The 15,000-nt window shown below is 46.3% G+C and overlaps 1 protein-coding gene across 1 annotated transcript in view; it reads left to right on the plus strand.

Annotated features, from left to right (window-relative positions):
- LOC138955686 (ER degradation-enhancing alpha-mannosidase-like protein 3) overlaps positions 1 to 15,000 on the plus strand; it is an 85,248-nt gene that overhangs the window by 65,225 nt on the left and 5,023 nt on the right. Inside the window, exons 17-21 of the mRNA XM_070327240.1 lie at positions 4,878 to 4,959; positions 5,718 to 5,827; positions 6,868 to 6,987; positions 13,174 to 13,219; positions 14,604 to 14,774. Of these exons, the coding sequence (XP_070183341.1) occupies positions 4,878 to 4,959; positions 5,718 to 5,827; positions 6,868 to 6,987; positions 13,174 to 13,219; positions 14,604 to 14,774 (529 nt within the window). The remainder of the gene's footprint in view (positions 1 to 4,877; positions 4,960 to 5,717; positions 5,828 to 6,867; positions 6,988 to 13,173; positions 13,220 to 14,603; positions 14,775 to 15,000) is intronic.

The following is a 15,000-nucleotide window of genomic DNA, read 5'->3' on the forward strand; positions in this document are numbered from 1 at the left end:
CCATCAGCTCTCCAGAACATGGCCAACTAACTGGTGCAGTTCTGACTCAAAAACCTTTAGCTTTACCGAGCCACTGTCCTTAACCTATCAGACGGAACATTTCCGGCGAAGCCTACCCCTTCTGGTAGCGGCATTCCGCCTAAAACGTTCGCTACTTGTTACTTTCGACTCGGCCCCTACGTCAGACAGCTTATGGCTTCAAACGTACAAGCCTCTTCGTTTAAGGTTAAATGGCTTTACAGTCGCACTTCAGCGACTATCGCCGGGCAACAAGAAGGACTCGCATAACTTCGAAAGTTTCAGCGATTCACTTTAAGAGGTTACGGAAAGAACTAAGGACACCATCATGTGGCGACCCTTATGTTCGGCACAGAAGCTTTTAGCATTGGGGATCTTTTTCCCATACGCAAAAGATAGGGAACACTTATGTTTTTGGCAATAACAGATAGAAACACATACCTTGTGGTTCAGTGATTCAACTTCGGCATTACGCCCCTCAGGGTCCTTTTCTCCCGCGAGTTAACAAGCTACACTCTTACTGTAGTCTTCCCAGCGGCGGCCCCTGGATTTTGCACAACTTTGCAATGTGCTAGGAGGCCTCTCCTACATTGCAGAATAGTACTCAGTTTTACGCCCAGTCAAAATCTCAAGCCTTCTCGGCTAAGCCATCGAAGTGACGTCACACTCGTCACAGTATGGTATAGGCTTCCAGCTCTACTGCGTCTACCCCTCTTTTCCTCTGGATTTAGCTCAAAGAAGGCTGAATCACGGAACTCCAGTTTCAGGGATTCAGCTTCGGATACATACTCAGATCCCTCTGCATGGTTTCTAGCGACAATATAGGCCGAGTCACTTCCGCAAAAAGGCAGAAAGAGGGTACAACTTTCCAGCACTTGAAGTACCAGTTAACGAAACCTTGGCAAACAGAGCTCTATCCCTAAGCCAGTTCTCTTACCTTGAAGATATCTTCTCAAGGTTTCAGAACTAACTCCACGTAATGCCTCTAGCCATACAGTCAGACTTTCTCGTTTTACAATGAAAGGCTGCAACACGGTCTCTTTCCGACCACTGAGGTTAAGCAGCATCGGGCCCGGTTACTACCGGGATTTGGCCTAGTGGTAAGGCGTCCGCCCCGTGATCGGGAGGTCGTGGGTTCGAACCCCGGCCGGGTCATACCTAAGACTTTAAAATTGGCAATCTAGTGGCTGCTCCGCCTGGCGTCTGGCATTATGGGGTTAGTGCTAGGACTTGTTGGTCCGGTGTCAGAATAATGTGACTGGGTGAGACATGAAGCCTGTGCTGCGACTTCTGTCTTGTGTGTGGCGCACGTTATATGTCAAAGCAGCACCGCCCTGATATGGCCCTTAGTGGTCGGCTGGGCGTTAAGCAAACAAACAAACAAACAAACTATCGGGATGGGTGACCGTTTTGAACAGGGGCCCGTCCGGCAATCTTTTTAACTTTCAAGCTGCAGCCTTACGGCTTCAGCTATTGTACTGTCGTTTACTCAAACACAACTTCAGCAGTACTTCCCTCCCACGAGGGCTACACGTCCGGTTTAACAGGAGTTCGCCCTCTTTCTTTCAAGCCACCGCATAGGGGCGTAGGGACATGGGTCTATAGTTCTCACTGATACCATTGAGGACAACGGTTGTCTTCTCTGGAGCTTGATTTCCTCTCAGAACTTCATCCTTTTCTTTGAAAAAGACCAGTGACATTCTGTCACACTCTCGCAAACGGGGCCTTCCTCCTCTCTCATAAGTCTGTTGAGACAAGGCGGAAAGGAAAAGAGGGGGGGGGGGGGGGGCGTGTGCGTAACTTGGACAGTTCTCCCTTGGGCTCTGTCCAGGCTGTGCGAGATAGAACATGGACCTAATCCTAGGCCTTACCCGAATTAGGCAATGTTTCTCCCCAATCTTATCAATGTGACTTACTTAGCTCGCATTATAAGATTACAGGTCTCTCTTCACAGAGAGACCATATGCTAGATAGCGTTCATAACCAAAAGGTCACAGCAAGACAAGTCCGAGTCTTTTGGTACCGGAGTTTCTACGCTCCACAGATTTGGAACTGCTGCAGTCCGCTAGCCTTCATAAACATGACGCGCGAAACGCTCTCCCTTTTTACTCCTAGCTACAGCGCGCAGAGGTAGCGAGATTCACGCACTCTTCGGCTTACCGGGAGACGTAGTTTTCAATAGAGACGCTCTATCTCACTCCGTTTCCGGCCAGACTTCTTAGCCAAGAATCAGAAGCCAGGACAACCATCTCCGATGGTCAAAGTTCTTCCTCTTTATAGGATTCTCACCGCAGGCGACCCAGTCTTATGAATCTGACCAGTTAGATCACTATGCTCTTTCCTGTCTTATGAATCTGACCAGTTAGATCACTATGCTCTTTCCTGTCTTATGAATCTGACCAGTTAGATCACTATGCTCTTTCCTGTCTTATGAATCTGACCAGTTAGATCACTATGCTCTTTCCTGTCTTATGAATCTGACCAGTTAGATCACTATGCTCTTTCCTGTCTTATGAATCTGACCAGTTGGATCACAATGCTCTTTCCTGTCTTATGAATCTGACCAGTTAGATCACTATGCTCTTTCCTGTCTTATGAATCTGACCAGTTAGATCACTATGCTCTTTCCTGTCTTATGAATCTGACCAGTTAGATCACTATGCTCTTTCCTGTCTTATGAATCTGACCAGTTAGATCACTATGCTCTTTCCTGTCTTATGAATCTGACCAGTTGGATCACAATGCTCTTTCCTGTCTTATGAATCTGACCAGTTAGATCACTATGCTCTTTCCTGTCTTATGAATCTGACCAGTTAGATCACTATGCTCTTTCCTGTCTTATGAATCTGACCAGTTGGATCACTATGCTCTTTCCTGTCTTATGAATCTGACCAGTTAGATCACTATGCTCTTTCCTGTCTTATGAATCTGACCAGTTAGATCACTATGCTCTTTCCTGTCTTATGAATCTGACCAGTTAGATCACTATGCTCTTTCCTGTCTTATGAATCTGACCAGTTAGATCACTATGCTCTTTCCTGTCTTATGAATCTGACCAGTTAGATCACTATGCTCTTTCCTGTCTCACACAAGAGCTTTAAGATCACAGGCAAAAGCTACTCTTATCGTCTTTGAACACAAAGGGTTTAAGATCACAGGCAAAAGCTACTCTTATCGTCTTTGAACACAAAGGTAGATAAGGACATATCTAAGTTGGTGCTAAAATCGGGAAGATTATCTGAAGTCCTTGACTCCGCCTACTGGAGATCGGAGGACGTCTTTATCAACCTCTACCTGCGCGACTTTTCCAGCGCGCGACAGGACGGTTCCAATGCACTACCAGCAATGGTAGCAGCAGGGCAAATTATTGCCTAGTTCATAGAGTGAGCATCCCACCACCTGCATTAGCAATCTGCTATATGTGAGTTGGGATAAGATATGTAATTTAATCGAAAATTTTAGTAATACATTTTCATTTGATTAACCTTTAGCACTCCAGATTCCAGCCAGCATTACTTCCCCTGTAGCCACATTATTTTGCTTTCCTGGCATAAGAATAACACCCACTCACTTTCAACACTTACAACTTCTTTGAAAATGCACTATAAGCATGAAACTTTGTGGTTGTGATGGGGTTATATTTAACATTAAAATATTTTGTTTGCATGCATCATTTATTTTCTTAGCAATAAATACAAATAAAAAATGAAAAGGGGTCATGTTGGCTAGTCCGTGGAATTTTGTGAAACTAACCAGTCTATGCCTGGTGAAACTCCTTTGAACAGGTAATCATGTTGACCATCCAACTTCCTAATCCTGGTTTCTAAATAGGATGTGTGGACCAGTGCATGTCATAGGACAATTGTTTTACTAGTTCGGTTTGCAACAACAAGCAGAGAAAAGCTTTGATCTCCACTAGATCCACAGGTCGCCATTTCCGAACACGCGAACTTTTTACGTCTTGTCACTGGCTTGCTTTGCGCTGAATTTCAGTCAGTTTCTACGCAGTGTCTCTTCGACAAGCTAGTCGAGCATTTGCTACGCAAAAAAACCGCAGAAGAAAGTATCCAACATCAGTCAGATTATCGGTAATGTTTGCTGGTCCTGTCATTTCACTAAACTGGACCAGCCACTGTTTGTATCCATCTGCACTTTCGTAAATTCTGTTTCGTAACCGTCATTGTCACTTGACGAACTGTCATTTTTTTCACCGCGATACACAGTTCATTGCAAAGATCTTCCTCAGTAATTCGTTCCGATTCCGCATACAATTTGTTGTCAAGAAACAACTCAAAAGAAAGTTTCAAACTCATCATCCTCCATCTTGCTTGTCAAAGCACTAAAGTATTTTATCGATGCAAAAACAAAAGCAGAAAACTTCGACGAAACTGACTCAAATTCAGCGCACACGACACAACGAGATAACGGAAGGAAGTGAGCCTCGCTCTGGCTCAAGTGCCGGTAAAAATACCGTTATTCTCATATGCAAATACGAACGAGAAGTTGGTCATACGAACAAGCCTAGCACTGGCGACGCAAGTTAATTACCTCCCTCCTACCCCGCTATTAAGATTTTCTCAAAAAAAGAAGGGGTTTAATCGCTTCAGTGGGAATGATTCAATATGGCCGCGCAGTGTATGCGCGCGCAAGTAGGAAGGCAGCCTCGGTCTGGCCTATGTCCTGTTTATAGGTCAGGGTCGTTCTTTTTTTAGAGTTGCCTCCCTTGTTACCAAGGTGATGCGTAGTACAGCGTTCTAGCACTAAACTGAAGCAAATTCCTATATGTGAGTTGGGTGAGTATATTAATCAAATGAAAATTTATTACTAAAATGTTCGATTGTGTGTGATGATGTCTACAGGCTCACAGTCCAGCGGACGCGGAGGACGGCATGCAGTTCATGCAGGAGATGATCGAGTTGTCCAAACACCAGCAGCCCGAAGGTCAGGGTCACACTCACTTCCCTCTGTCTCCACTCTCTCTCACTTGTTAATGTTTCTTTTAGTTTCTGAGATAACGGTCAATTCCCAGAACTCTTAGTTGATAGAGCTGCCATGACACCAGCAGCCCGAAGGTCACGGTTTCACACACTTCTCTCCGTCTCTACTCTCTCTCACTTGTACATGTTTCTTTTTACTTTCTCTGACCTCATGCTAGCGCTGACAAAACAGTAAATTCCCAGAACTGTTGGTTGATAGAACTGTCATGACACCAGCAGCCTGAAGTTCAAGGTCACCTGCTTTTGTGACAGTCTTAACTTCGGTTTCTTTTGCTCTCTGTGATGTAATAATGCCACGGCTGAGAGGATGGTGTGAACAAAATGATGAATTCTATGAAGTGTTGGGTGATGGAGTTGTAAGAAGTGAATGTGTTGTACCGCTGTGTTCAGCCCAACACGACGCCATGTTGGTTGATGTAGTTGTTGAGGCATGAGATAGAGGTGAATCATGTTAATCCGCTGTGGGCAGCCCAACACGACGCCATGTTGGTTGATGTAGTTGTTGAGGCATGAGATAGAGGTGAATCGTTAATCCGCTGTGGGCAGCCCAACACGACGCCATGTTGGTTGATGTAGTTGTTGAGGCATGAGATAGAGGTGAATCATGTTAACCGCTGTGTGCAGCTCAGCATGACCCCATGTTGGTTGATGTAGTTGTTGAGGCATGAGATAGAGGTGAATCATGTTAACCGCTGTGTGCAGCTCAACACGACCCCATGTTTATCCACGTCACCATCCCCGGCCTGAAGGAGACGGAGGTGATCCGCGCCGGCCCCGCACAGTTTGGGTACGACCTCAAGGACAACACACCCGTGAGTAGCATTCAAATGGGATTTGTGTGAATCAATGTTTTATATTCTGACCATGAGTGTGTTGGGTCTGTCAGAATCGTGTCAGTTTCTACGTGTATTTTAGTGTTAATAAAGTTGTGTTTGTCTTCATGTTCATGCACTGTCATTTCTCAGGCTTGTGGGGGGCAGGTAGCGGTGTGTTACCTGTCATTTCTCTGGCTTGTGGGGGGCAGGTAGCGGTGTGTTACCTGTCATTTCTCAGGCTTGTGGGGGGCAGGTAGCGGTGTGTTACCTGTCATTTCTCAGGCTTGTGGGGGGCAGGTAGCGGTGTGTTACCTGTCATTTCTCAGGCTTGTGGGGGGCAGGTAGCGCTGTGTTACCTGTCATTTCTCTGGCTTGTGGGGGGCAGGTAGCGGTGTGTTACCTGTCATTTCTCAGGCTTGTGGGGGGCAGGTAGCGGTGTGTTACCTGTCATTTCTCAGGCTTGTGGGGGGCAGGTAGCGGTGTGTTACCTGTCATTTCTCAGGCTTGTGGGGGGCAGGTAGCGGTGTGTTACCTGTCATTTCTCAGGCTTGTGGGGGGCAGGTAGCGGTGTGTTACCTGTCATTTCTCAGGCTTGTGGGGGGCAGGTAGCGGTGTGTTACCTGTCATTTCTCAGGCTTGTGGGGGGCAGGTAGCGGTGTGTTACCTGTCATTTCTCAGGCTTGTGGGGGGCAGGTAGCGGTGTGTTACCTGTCAGTGTGAGGTTTGTGTGATGACACACGGCATGCTGTCACACTCACTGACGACAGGGGGCAGGTAGCGCTATGTTACCTGTCAGTGTGAGGTTTGTGTGATGACACACGGCATGCTGTCACACTCACTGACGACAGGGGGCAGGTAGCGCTATGTTACCTGTCAGTGTGAGGTTTGTGTGATGACACACGGCATGCTGTCACACTCACTGACGTAGCGCTATGTTACCTGTCAGTGTGAGGTTTGTGTGATGACACACGGCATGCTGTCACACTCACTGACGACAGGGTGCAGGTAGCTATATGTTACCTGTGATGTGTGTGCAGGTGACAGGCATGCTGGCGGTGTCACGGCCGTACCGAGCGTGCAAGGAGATGGAGAACGTTCAGGAGCTTGCCGGACACATCGTGATCCTGGAGCGAGGCGACTGCATGTTTGTTGACAAGGTCAGTCAGCACTGATGTAACGGTCAGCTCTCACCAGGCGCCACTCTCTCTCTAACCAACTTTCCACTCATTCTCTAACCAACTTTCCACTCACTCTCTAACCAACTTTCCACTCATTCTCTAACCAACTTTCCACTCACTCTCTAACCAACTTTCCACTCATTCTCTGACCAACTTTCCACTCACTCTCTAACCAACTTTCCACTCATTCTCTGACCAACTTTCCACTTTCTCTCTGACCAACTTTCCACTCTCTCTCTAACCAACTTTTCACTCACTCTCTGACCAACTTTCGACTTTCTCTCTAACCAACTTTCCACTCACTCTTTGACCAACTTTTCCCTCACTCTCTGACCAACTTTCCACTCACTCTCTGACCAACTTTCCACTCTCTCTCTGACCAACTTTCCACTCACTCTGACCAACTTTCCACTCACTCTGACCAACTTTCCACTCATTCTCTAACCAACTTTCCACTCACTCTGACCAACTTTCCACTCATTCTCTAACCAACTTTCCACTCACTCTGACCAACTTTCCATTTACTCTCTAACCAACTTTCCACTCTCTCTCTGACCAACTTTCCACTCACTCTGACCAACTTTCCACTCTCTCTCTGACCAACTTTCCACTCTCTCTCTAACCAACTTTCCACTCACTCTGACCAACTTTCCACTCTCTCTCTAACCAACTTTCCATTCACTCTCTAACCAACTTTCCACTCACTCTCTAACCAACTTTCCACTCACTCTGACCAACTTTCCACTCACTCTGACCAACTTTCCACTCATTCTCTAACCAACTTTCCACTCACTCTGACCAACTTTCCACTCATTCTCTAACCAACTTTCCACTCACTCTGACCAACTTTCCATTTACTCTCTAACCAACTTTCCACTCTCTCTCTGACCAACTTTCCACTCACTCTGACCAACTTTCCACTCTCTCTAGCTCTCTGACCAACTTTCCACTCATTCTCTAACCAACTTTCCACTCACTCTGACCAACTTTCCACTCATTCTCTAACCAACTTTCCACTCACTCTGACCAACTTTCCATTTACTCTCTAACCAACTTTCCACTCTCTCTCTGACCAACTTTCCACTCACTCTGACCAACTTTCCACTCTCTCTCTGACCAACTTTCCACTCTCTCTGACCAACTTTCCACTCTCTCTCTAACCAACTTTCCATTCACTCTCGAACCAACTTTCCACTCACTCTCTCACCAACTTTCCACTCACTCTGACCAACTTTCCACTCTCTCTTACCAACTTTCCACTCACTCTGACCAACTTTCCACTCTCTCTCTAACCAACTTTCCTCTCACTCTCTTACCAACTTTCCACTCACTCTGACCAACTTTCCACTCACTCTGACCAACTTTCCTCTCACTCTCTTACCAACTTTCCACTCTCTCTCTAACCTACTTTCCACTCTCTCTCTAACCAACTTTCCACTCTCTCTCTAACCAACTTTCCACTCACTCTGACCAACTTTCCACTCACTCTGACCAACTTTCCTCTCACTCTCTAACCAACTTTCCACTCACTCTGACCACCTTTCCACTCTCTCTCTGACCAACTTTCCACTCTCTCTCTAACCAACTTTCCACTCACTCTGACCAACTTTCCACTCACTCTGACCAACTTTCCACTCACTCTGACCAACTTTCCACTCACTCTCTAACCAACTTTCCACTCACTCAGACCAACTTTCCACTCACTCTATGACCAACTTTCCTCTCACTCTCTTACCAACTTTCCTCTCTCTCTGACCAACTTTCCTCTCACTCTCTGACCAACTTTCCTCTCTCTCTCTGACCAACTTTCCACTCACTCTCTTACCAACTTTCCTCTCACTCTGACCAACTTTCCACTCACTCTGACCAACTTTCCACTCACTCTCTAACCAACTTTCCTCTCACTCTGACAAACTTTCCACTCACTCTCTTACCAACTTTCCTCTCACTCTCTAACCAACTTTCCTCTCACTCTCTAACCAACTTTCCTCTCACTCTGACCAACTTTCCACTCACTCTCTTACCAACTTTCCTCTCTCTCTCTAACCAACTTTCCACTCATTCTCTGACCAACTTTCCACTCACTCTGACCAACTTTCCTCTCACTCTCTAACCAACTTTCCACTCTCTCTCTCTAACCAACTTTCCACTCATTCTCTGACCAACTTTCCACTCACTCTGACCAACTTTCCTCTCACTCTCTAACCAACTTTCCACTCTCTCTCTAACCAACTTTTCACTCATTCTCTAACCAACTTTCCTCTCACTCTCTAACCAACTTTCCACTCACTCTAACCAACTTTCCACTCTCTCTCTAACCAACTTTCCACTCATTCTCTAACCAACTTTCCTCTCACTCTCTAACCAACTTTCCACTCACTCTAACCAACTTTCCACTCTCTCTCTGACCAACTTTCCACTCTCTCTAACCAATTTTCCTCTCACTCTCTAACCAACTTTCCACTCACTCTAACCAACGTTCCACTCACTCTCTAACCAACTTTCCACTCATTCTCAACCAACTTTCCTCTCATTCTCTAACCAACTTTCCTCTCACTCTCTAACCAACTTTCCACTCATTCTCTAACCAACTTTCCTCTCACTCTGACCAACTTTCCACTCACTCTCTAACCAACTTTCCACTCTCTCTCTAACCTACTTTCCTCTCACTCTGACCAACTTTCCTCTCACTCTCTAACCAACTTTCCTCTCACTCTCTAACCAACTTTCCTCTCATTCTCTAACCAACTTTCCTCTCACTCTAACCACCTTTCTACTCATTCTCTAACCAACTTTCCTCTCACTCTGATCAACTTTCCTCTTACTCTCTAACCAACTTTCCACTCACTCTCTAACCAACTTTCCTCTCATTCTCTAACCAACTTTCCTCTCACTCTCTAACCAACTTTCCACTCATTCTCTAACCAACTTTCCTCTCACTCTCTAACCAACTTTCCACTCACTCTCTAACCAACTTTCCTCTCATTCTCTAACCAACTTTCCTCTCACTCTCTAACCAATTTTCCACTCACTCTAACCAACTTTCCACTCTCTCTCTGACCAACTTTCCTCTCATTCTCTAACCAACTTTCCTCTCACTCTCTAACCAACTTTCCTCTCATTCTCTAACCAACTTTCCACTCACTCTCTTACCAACGTTCCACTCACTCTGACCAACTTTCCACTCTCTCTCTAACCTACTTTCCACTCTCTCTCTAACCAACTTTCCACTCACTCTGACCAACTTTCCTCTCACTCTCTTACCAACTTTCCACTCACTCTGACCAACTTTCCTCTCACTCTCTTACCAACGTTCCACTCACTCTGACCAACTTTCCACTCTCTCTAACCTACTTTCCACTCTCTCTCTAACCAACTTTTCACTCACTCTCTGACCAACTTTCGACTTTCTCTCTGACCAACTTTCCACTCATTCTCTAACCAACTTTCCACTCACTCTCTGACCAACTTTCCACTCTCTCTCTTACCAACTTTCCACTCACTCTCTGACCAACTTTCCACTCTCTCTCTGACCAACTTTCCACTCTCTCACTTACCAACTTTCCACTCACTCTCTGACCAACTTTCCACTCTCTCTCTCTAACCAACTTTACACTTTCTCTCTGACCAACTTTCCACTCACTGTCTGACCAACTTTCCACTTTCTCTCTAACCAACTTTCCACTCACTCTCTGACCAACTTTCCACTCACTCTCTGACCAACTTTCCACTCTCTCTCTAACCAACTTTATACTCTCTCTCTGACCAACTTTCCTCTCACTCTCTTAACAACTTTCCACTCACTCTGACCAACTTTCCACTCACTCTCTTACCAACTTTCCACTCACTCTGACCAACTTTCCACTCTCTCTCTAACCAACTTTCCTCTCACTCTCTAACCAACTTTCCTCTCACTCTCTTACCAACTTTCCACTCACTCTGACCAACTTTCCACTCACTCTGACCAACTTTCCTCTCACTCTCTTACCAACTTTCCACTCTCTCTCTAACCTACTTTCCACTCTCTCTCTAACCAACTTTCCACTCTCTCTCTAACCAACTTTCCACTCATTCTCTAACCAACTTTCCACTCACTCTCTGACCAACTCTCCACTCATTCTCTAACCAACTTTCCACTCATTCTCTAACCAACTTTCCACTCACTCTCTGACCAACTCTCCACTCATTCTCTAACCAACTTTCCACTCACTCTCTGACCAACTTTCCACTCACTCTCTGACCAACTTTCCACTCTCTCTCTGACCAACTTTCCACTCATTCTCTGACCAACTTTCCACTCACTCTGACCAACTTTCCACTCTCTCTCTAACCTACTTTCCACTCTCTCTCTAACCAACTTTCCACTCTCTCTAACCAACTTTCCACTCATTCTCTAACCAACTTTCCACTCACTCTCTGACCAACTCTCCACTCATTCTCTAACCATCTTTCCACTCATTCTCTAACCAACTTTCCACTCACTCTCTGACCAACTTTCCACTCATTCTCTAACCATCTTTCCACTCACTCTCTGACCAACTTTCCACTCTCTCTCTGACCAACTTTCCACTCTCTCTCTAACCAACTTTCCACTCATTCTCTGACCAACTTTCCACTCACTCTCTGACCAACTTTCCACTCATTCTCTAACCAACTTTCCACTCACTCTCTGACCAACTTTCCACTCTCTCTCTCTGACCAACTTTCCACTCACTCTCAAACCAACTTTCCACCCACTCTCTGACCAACTTTCCACTCTCTCTCTAACCAACTTTCCACTTTCTCTCTAACCAACTTTCCACTCTCTCTCTAACCAACTTTATACTCTCTCTGTGACCAACTTTCCACTCTCTCTCTGACCATCTTTCCACTCTCTCTCTGACCAACTTTCCACTCACTGTCTGACCAACTTTCCACTCTCTCTCTAACTAACTTTACACTTTCTCTCTAACCAACTTTCCACTCACTCTGACCAACTTTCCACTCTCTCTCTAACCAACTTTCCACTCTCTCTCTAACCAACTTTCCACTCTCTCTCTCTAACCAACTTTCCATTCACTCTCTGACCAACTTTCCACTCTCTCTCTCTAACCAACTTTATACTCTCTCTCTGACCAACTTTCCACTCACTCTTCACTAACTCACATTTTTTTTCTCTCTCTCTCTCTCTCTCTCTCTCTCTCTCTCTCTCTCTCTCTCTCTCTCTCTCTCTCTCTCTCTCTCTCTCTCTCTTTCCCCCTCCCCCCCCCCCCCCCCAAACAAAAGTACCTTTTTGACTCACATGCGAAGCAAAAGTGAGTCTATGTACTCACCCGAGTCGTCCGTCCGGAAAACTTTAACGTTGGATATTTCTTGGACACTATTCAGTCTATCAGTACCAAATTTGGCAAGATGGTGTATGATGACAAGGCCCCAAAAAAACATACATAGCATCTTGACCTTGCTTCAAGGTCAAGGTCGCAGGGGCCATAAATGTTGTTTAAAAAACAGCTATTTTTCACATTTTTCCCATTTTCTCTGAAGTTTTTGAGATTGAATACCTCACCTATATATGATATATAGGGCAAAGTAAGCCCCATCTTTTGATACCAGTTTGGTTTGCCTTGCTTCAAGGTCAAGGTCACTGGAGCTCTTCAAAGTTGGATTGTATACATATTTTGAAGTGACCTTGACCCTGAACTATGGAAGATAACTGTTTCAAACTTAAAAATTATGTGGGGCACATGTTATGCTTTCATCATGAGACACATTTGGTCACATATGATCAAGGTCAAGGTCACTTTGACCCTTATGAAATGTGACCAAAATAAGGTAGTGAACCACTAAAAGTGACCATATCTCATGGTAGAAAGAGCCAATAAGCACCATTGTACTTCCTATGTCTTGAATTAACAGCTTTGTGTTGCATGACCTTGGATGACCTTGACCTTGGGTCAAGGTCACATGTATTTTGGTAGGAAAAATGTGTAAAGCAGTTCTTAGTGTATGATGTCATTGCTAGGTTTAGTTATTTGACCTTGACCCTGAAGGTCAAGGTCATGTAAAGGTCAAGGTCAAGCATGTGAGTCGTATGGGCTTTGCCCTTCTTGTTTTCTCAAGAAAATACCCCTAGTACTGCTTTCAAGAGCTTCGTTTGACTTGGACGTGACTTGTGTGTGATTTCAGGCCAGGAACCTTCAGCGGATAGGGGCCATAGGCGGCATTGTCATCGGTAAGTGTCGTGGTTAAAACACTTACTTTATTGGCCTCTTCCTCGGGGCAGTGTTTGTTTGAAAAGGGAGGGTTGCGTTTAACCGTGTTATCTTCATGTGGTTTGAGTGAGTGTCAGAGAGAGTCAGAGAGAGGTAGAGAGGGTGTGTGTGTGCCTGTGTGTGTGTGCCTGTGTGTGTGTGCCTGTGTGTGTGTGTGCCTGTGTGTGGGTGTCTGTGTGTCTGTGTCGGTGTGTGTGCCTGTGTGTGTGTGTGTGTGTGTGCCTGTGTGTGTGCCTGTGTGTGTGTGTGCCTGTGTGTGCCTGTGTGTGTGTGCCTGTGTGTGTGTGCCTGTGTGTGTGTGTGGCTGTGTGTGTGCCTGTGTGTGTGTGTGTGCCTGTGTGTGTGTGTGCCTGTGTGTGTGCCTGTGTGTGTGTGCCTGTGTGTGTGTGTGTGGCTGTGTGTGTGTGCCTGTGTGTGTGTGTGGCTGTGTGTGTGTGCCTGTGTGTGTGTGTGGCTGTGTGTGTGTGCCTGTGTGTGTGTGTGTGGCTGTGTGTGTGTGTGTGTGCCTGTGTGTGTGTGTGGCTGTGTGTGTTTGCCTGTGTGTGCGTGTGTGTGTGTGCCTGTGTGTGTGCCTGTGTGTGTGCCTGTGTGCCTGTGTGTGTGTGTGGCTGTGTGTGTGTGCCTGTGTGTGTGTGTGCCTGTGTCTGTGTGTGCCTGTGTGTGTGTGCCTGTCTGTGTGTGCCTGTCTGTGTGTGCCTGTGTGTGTGTGCCTGTGTGTGTGTGCCTGTGTGTGTGTGCCAGTGTGTGTGCATGTGTATGTGTGTGTGTGTGCCTGTGTGTGTGTGTGCCTGTGTGGCTGTGTGTGCCTGTGTGTGTGTGTGCCTGTGTGTGTTTGTGTGTGTTTGTGCCTGTGTGTGTGTGTGTGCCTGTGTGTGTGTGTGTGGCTGTGTGTGTGTGTGCCTGTGTGTGTGTGTGTGCCTGTGTGTGTGTGGCTGTGTGTGTGTGCCTGTGTGTGTGTGTGGCTGTGTCTGTGTGTGTGTGTGCCTGTGTGTGTGCCTCTGTGTGTGTGTGTCTGTGTGTGTGTGTGACTGTGTGTGTGTGTGCCTGTGTGTGTGTGCCTGTGTGTGTGTGTGTGTGTGTGCCTGTGTGTGTGTGTGCCTGTGTGTGTGCCTGTGTGTGTGCCTGAGAGAGAGAAAGTAAGAGGGAGAGAGAAAAGTGCAAGCCTGACAGTGTCAGTGTTGACATTACCTTGGACGTGTCTCTGGTAGCAGACATGTGAGTGTGCTGCTGAAGATGGTCAGTGTTGTAACACTGAATGATATGATGATTGTTGTATATGGTCTGTATGTTGTAACACTGAATGATATGATGATTGTTGTATATGGTCTGTATGTTGTTGCACAGACCACACAGAGGGCAGCACCAGTGAGTCCCAGCCGCTGTTTGCCATGTCGGGCGACGGAACCAACGACGTTGACATCCCCATGCTCTTCCTCTACCACTCTCAGGGCCAGCAACTCCTTCACATGCTGGAAGACAACTCTTTCCTGCAGGCCACGCTCTCTGCCTCCTCCGGTGGGTGTCATGGTGTGTGTGTCATGGGGTGTGTGTCATGGTGTGGGTGTGTGTGTCTGTGTGTATCTGTGTGTGTGTGTGTGTGTCTGTCTGATTGTGTGTGTGTATGTGTATGCATGCGTACAAAGGCTGAGTTAAGAAATATCTCAGTGAGCAGTGGCGTTGGCTTCAAAGCAGTCGTGGCTATCGGCGTGGGTTTGATCCTGACGTGCGACGAGGGATTTAT

Source organism: Littorina saxatilis, unplaced genomic scaffold, assembly GCF_037325665.1.
Source record: "Littorina saxatilis isolate snail1 unplaced genomic scaffold, US_GU_Lsax_2.0 scaffold_351, whole genome shotgun sequence".
NCBI classification, from domain to species: Eukaryota; Metazoa; Mollusca; class Gastropoda; order Littorinimorpha; family Littorinidae; genus Littorina; species Littorina saxatilis.